This window comes from Caenorhabditis briggsae (assembly GCF_000004555.2).
Source record: "Caenorhabditis briggsae complete genome, chrI, whole genome shotgun sequence".
NCBI lineage: Eukaryota > Metazoa > Nematoda > Chromadorea > Rhabditida > Rhabditidae > Caenorhabditis > Caenorhabditis briggsae.
The window spans coordinates 12,848,356-12,853,979 of NC_013489.2; the positions used below are offsets into that span (position 1 = coordinate 12,848,356).

Genomic DNA, 5,624 nt, shown 5'->3' on the forward strand with positions numbered 1-5,624 from the left:
TTGATATCCTGTTTACCACACTTTCCTATTTTCAGATGCACCAAACCTTTTTCAGCTCAAATCACATAAATTTCATTCAAATTAGTATATCTCGACATCTAGTTTTTCAAAATTTAGGATTTTTACATTAAACTGTAAAAAATGTCATGTTCTACAATTTTGTAGTTTGCAGTTTTTATGTAGCTTTCTTGGTTTTTGAGATATAGACGTTCAAAAATTTAGGCGCCTGCAGCGTCTCACAAGAAATAGGGGGCTGGAAGTGGGCGGAGCCTAGGAGTAGGTGTGCTCTTTCTGAAGGGCCTATTTTCAAGGAAGACTGAAACTTGTTCAATTGGGTTCTGGAGCCTATTTTTAAGATTTCAGAGGATTCTTTTTAAAATATTATTTTTGGACCATCGGACTTAAATAATGCTTTCTCAAAACGTTTTTTGCTACACACCATCTTGACTCCAAAAAAAACCTTAAGAAACTTCCAGAACTATGTCTCGCTTCATTCTTTGTTTTGGTCCTTGCTTCGACCATCGCGGTCACCATAGCTGAGCCAGACAACTCCAGGAAGTTCCGCTCGTGTGGCTTCTTCCTGAATCTCCGCATCGATCGTGTTTGTGGTGGAACTTGCTCCATGTTTTATGATGATTAGTTTGGGAATATTGATTGATAATGTAGAATAGAAAATCTGTTTCGATTTGGTATAGAAATCATTGAGTTTGGTTTATCGGGAGCTGAGTTAGGACTAGTTTAACTTTGCAAAATTTTGGTGCCTTGTTTTCAAACGCTTATATTTCAAAAACCAAAAACGATATCAAATAATGGTTACCTACAAAATTGTAGCCCTAAAAATTTTCTACATAATGACATAAATAACAAATTATATTTTCCAGCCATCCACGAGATCGCATGCTCCACTGGAATCACCGACAACCATCTCGTAAAAATCTGCTGTCCATCATTGCAATGAAGAATCCTGGCATCCAAAATCTGTTATCACTTTTAACATTTTAGCTATCCCATAATTCTTTAACTCAAGTTTGTCCTATTTTCCTTTTTTTTCGGAGGAGAAATTCAATGTTAACCAATAAATCTGTCTGAGATCCAATCGTTGTTTTTCGAATGCTTATATCTCAAAAACCAAAAACTCTGTTTCAAAATTAAAAACTAAAAAAATTTAGTTATTAAAATTTCCTTTATTTTGATATGCATTTTCCTACACTTCTCTTTTTTCAGTGACCCATCATGCGCCTTTAAACTCTAGGAGCTACACAATCATATGTTTCTTTCCAGCGCTTATAACTCAAAAGCCAAGAAAGCCAGCCAAAAGATGTTCACACAAAAAATGTAGCCCTCGAAGTTTCCTACATTTGGTTATAAAATTTATCATTTTTGGTTCACTAGGTTTGATGGTTCTCTGCGGTGTATATAGGATATCAAATGAATCCAGCTAGAATTTTTGAGTTGAATATGTTCTGAAACTGTTAGTAGGCGTTATTAAAATATTCTAGCAAAGCCAGAGTTCAAAATGCTACTGTATCCCAGATTTCTCAATTCTTCTTTATCAGCTGCACATTTTCTAATACTAATAGGATTAACATATTAAACAAATTTCAGGAGAATCTGGATTGCCGTAATCCTATCAGTCCCTGAACGAACATTCTAGAAGGATTTTTGTAAGCTGAAAACCAACAAAATCCTCTTAAAAACAACATGGAAATGTCAAGGATAGACTGAGAAGATTATGGGAATTCCGAGGAAAAGAGGAAGAAGAGACGTAAACAAGAGTGCAAATTTTTATATCAAAACATAGGAAATTTCAAGAGCTACATTTTTGTAACTTACAGTTTTTGAATAGCGTTGTTGGTTTTTGATATAAAGACATTTGAAAGTAACAACTGTGTATTTTTCAGTCAGATTTATTGGTTAACATTGAATTTCTCCTCCGAAAAAAAAAATGGAAATGGGACAATCTTGAGTTAAAGAGTTATGGGATAGCTAAAATGTTAAAAGTGATAACAGATTTTCGGATGCCAGGATTCTTCACTGCAATGATGGACAGCAGATTTGGACGAGATGGTTGTCGGTGATTCCAGTGGAGCATGCGATCTCGTGAAGGGCTGAAAAGTTAATTGATTGCTGGAAATGATAATTTGACTTTTATATCATTATGCAGAAAATTTCAAGGGCTACATTTTTGTAGTTTTCAGTTTTTAGATAGCTTTTTTGGTTTTTGAGATATAAACATTTGAAAACAAGGCACCAAAATTTTGAGTGCAAAGTTCTAAAACTCTCTGTAGCTCAGCTCCTAGTAAACCAAATTTAGAGATTTTTATACCGAATTAAAGCAAATTTCTCTTTTAACATCATCCAAGACTATTTTCAAACTAGCCATCATAAAACATGGAGCAAGTTCCACCACAAACACGATCGATGCGGAGATTCAGGAAGAAGCCACACGAGCGGAACTTCCTGGAGTTGTCTGGCTCAGCTATGGTGACGGCCATGGTCAGAGCAAGAACGAGGACGAAAAAAACGAAGCGAGACATAGTTCTGGAAATTTTTGAAGTATTTTTGGAAACAAAATTGTCCGGAGCATATAAAAATGCTTCGATAAGGATGTGATCCAGTGATCCTAGAATTTGTTCCGAAAAATGTTTGAGAAATTCCCAAAAATCTTGAATCTAGGCTCCAAGACCAAGATGACAGAGTTCCAGCCGTCCTTGAAAATGAGACCTTCTTAAAGAGCACTCCTCCTTCTAGGCTCCGCCCACTTCCAGCCCGCTCTTTCCTGAAAGACGCTGCAAGGACACTGCATTTTTGAACGTCTATATCTCAAAAACCAAGAAAGCTACATAAAAACTGCAAACTACAAAATTGTAGAACATGACAATTTCTACAGTTTAATGTAAAAATCCTAAATTTTGAAAAACTAGATGTCGGGATATACTAATTTGAATGAAATTTATGTGATTTGAGCTGAAAAAGGTTTGGTGCATCTGAAAATAGGAAAGTGTGGTAAACAGGATATCAAATATACAAAGATACATATATTTATAGTTGGGACTAATTAGAGAGGAGTATGAGTCAGAAGAAGTGATGTAAGTTCTTGTAGGCGTTAATTAGAATCTGGAATTCTTGAACTTTCTAATTAGAATTCTGGAAATTTCTATACAATTTCTCTCGTAGGCGTTACATTCTATTCAGAAAGTGTAAATTGGAACTCTTTCTAATTAGTTCTGGAATCTCCTAGTGGGCGTTATTGAAATCCACAGTACCCCTGATTTCTGATTTCTTCTATACCAGCTATACATTTTCTAATCCTAATAGGATTAATCTATTAAACTAATTTCAGAGCAACCTGGATTTTCATAATCCTATCAGTCCCTGAACAAACATTCTAGAAGGATTTTCGCAAACTGAAAGCCAACAAAATCCACTAAAAAACAAATTGTAAATGTCAAGGATAGACTGAGAGGATAATGAAGATTTCAAGCTTAGGAGAAAAGGAAGAAGATGTAAACAAAAGTGCAAAAAAAAAACTAAACTAAAGGAAATGTCAAGGGCTACATTTTTGTAGTTTGCAGCTTTCTTTAGTAGCGTTCTTGGTTTTTTTAGTAGTGTTCTTGGTTTTTGAGATATAAGCGATGGAAAAAGAAACAAGCTCTTTTGAAGCTCCTGAAGTTTAAAGGCTCATGAGAAGCTTCTGAAATGTGCAAGATGTTACAATACTTATATCAAAATATAGGAAATGTCAAGGGCTACATTTTGTAGCTTACAGTTTTGAGGTAACTCTCTTGGTTTTTGAGATATAAGCGCTGATAAAAACATAGGCTAGTCACAAGCTTGAAGACGAACAATGTTTAAAAGCGCATGGCGGGTCCTTGAAACGTTTAAAGTACATAATAATTTATATCAAAATGTAGGAAATTTTAAGAGCTCTATTTTGTTTTTGATTTTTGAGATATAAGCGTTCAAAGAGCCATTTCACAGCTCCCAGCTTCCAACAGCTTCCAACTTGCCTCCCAGTTATCCGATCTTACTATTTTTTATACTAAAATGTAAAATATTTTCTCTTCTATATTTCCATAGCTCATAGCTTTTAGCTAGCTATTTCAGTTTTCCAGATATGGTCACCTGACCACCCGAACCCCAGACCCCGCTTTAAAATCTAATTTCCGGTTTCATATCCGATGTTTCAGAGTTCGTATCGGATGATGTGAGAATTCTAAAGTTCTGAAAAATGTTCGAAAAAGCGGGATTTTTTAATTTCCGGTTTTTTGGGGCGCATGATTTTTTTAGATTTTCAACTTTCCATTACTAAAATTGGACGTCTTTTCTGAACCCCCTTTGAAAGCGAACAAAGGGTCCAAAAGAGATTTGCCTCTGCGTCTCTTTTATCTACACACTATTTCAGATGAAACATTCAAATAGCTCCGTTTAAATTGGTTTAAAGGCGCATTGTCGGCGAAAATTGGATTTTAGGGGGAGAATGGGGAACAAATGAGCCGGCAAATGGAATTTTCCAGAAATAAACGTTGGATATCAAAAAAAGTCGCGAATTTTGTCCCCAAAAAATTGGGCGACCATTTTTGAAGGGGGCCCCCATTGAAAAAGAATCCCAAGCTTTGAGCCATTTTATCTTGCTTCCTGTGATAGCTAGCAAAAAGTAGTCAACTGATAAAATGTTGCTGATAATATGATAAGTTTGTTGCCAGTTGACAGTGTTTTGATATCTCTTAAAGGGACACAGATAAATTGTTTATTAAAACAGAAGCCATAATTAGAAACGCCTACGATCGCTGCAATTTTCTGTTCCCGAGAACTAATTAATTTTAGTTCTGACTCATTTTATCTAATTAGTTCTCTAATTATACATGTACATCCTATTCAATTTGATACATGTACACTTGATATCCTGTTTACATCCATCCGAAGAGAGAGAGAGTGCTCTTTTTCTATTTTCAGAGCAAAAAAAGAAGAAAAAATATGTATACGGTAGACTTCTCGGTTCTGGAAAGTTTAAAATTCAGAAAAAAGGAGGGAGCAACGAGGGATGATAAGTTAGGCCATTATTTGAAAAAGTTCGGCCACCAGTTGGGAAGTTAGGTCATCATCGGCTTCAAGGAGCATGAAGTGATTGGAGAATCATGGAAATTGGAAAATCTGAAATAAAAACGTCTGAAAATCAAAATCTGCGAGTTTGTCTGTCTGTCTGTCTGTCGGTCTCGATATCCTCATCGCCACCTTTTTGACCGTTTGTTTTGATGTCGCTTTTCCAGCCAAAAAAAGAACCTGGTCATCTAAAGAAGGTTTACAATTTTTAGAATTTTCGGATTTTTTGGATTTTCAGAATTTCAGAATTTCAGAATTTCTGAATTTCTGAATTTCTGAATTTCTGTATTTCTGAATTTCTGAATTTCTGAATTTCTGAATTTCTGTATTTCTGAATTTCTGAATTTTTGAATTTCTGAATTTCTGAATTTCTGAATTTCTGAATGTGTCATTTTCACATGTTTCTCACATGTTTCAGCCAAACAAGCTGAAAAAGAAGAAGGAGGAGAGAATTTCTATTTTCAGACTTTTTTCATAGTTTCTGCTCTCTCTCCGGATCAGTGAGCACTTTGAATAATTGG

At 35.2% G+C, this 5,624-nt stretch overlaps 1 protein-coding gene across 1 annotated transcript; it reads right to left on the reverse strand.

The window, feature by feature from the left end:
- Positions 1-2,031: 2,031 nt before the first annotated feature.
- Positions 2,032-2,537, reverse strand: CBG18842 (the record flags this gene model as incomplete). Its single annotated transcript, XM_045241387.1, has 2 exons — positions 2,032-2,108; positions 2,381-2,537. 2 exons carry the CDS (start codon positions 2,535-2,537, stop codon positions 2,032-2,034), a joined length of 234 nt encoding a protein of 77 aa, XP_045096593.1.
- Between the last annotated feature and the right edge of the window lie 3,087 nt (positions 2,538-5,624).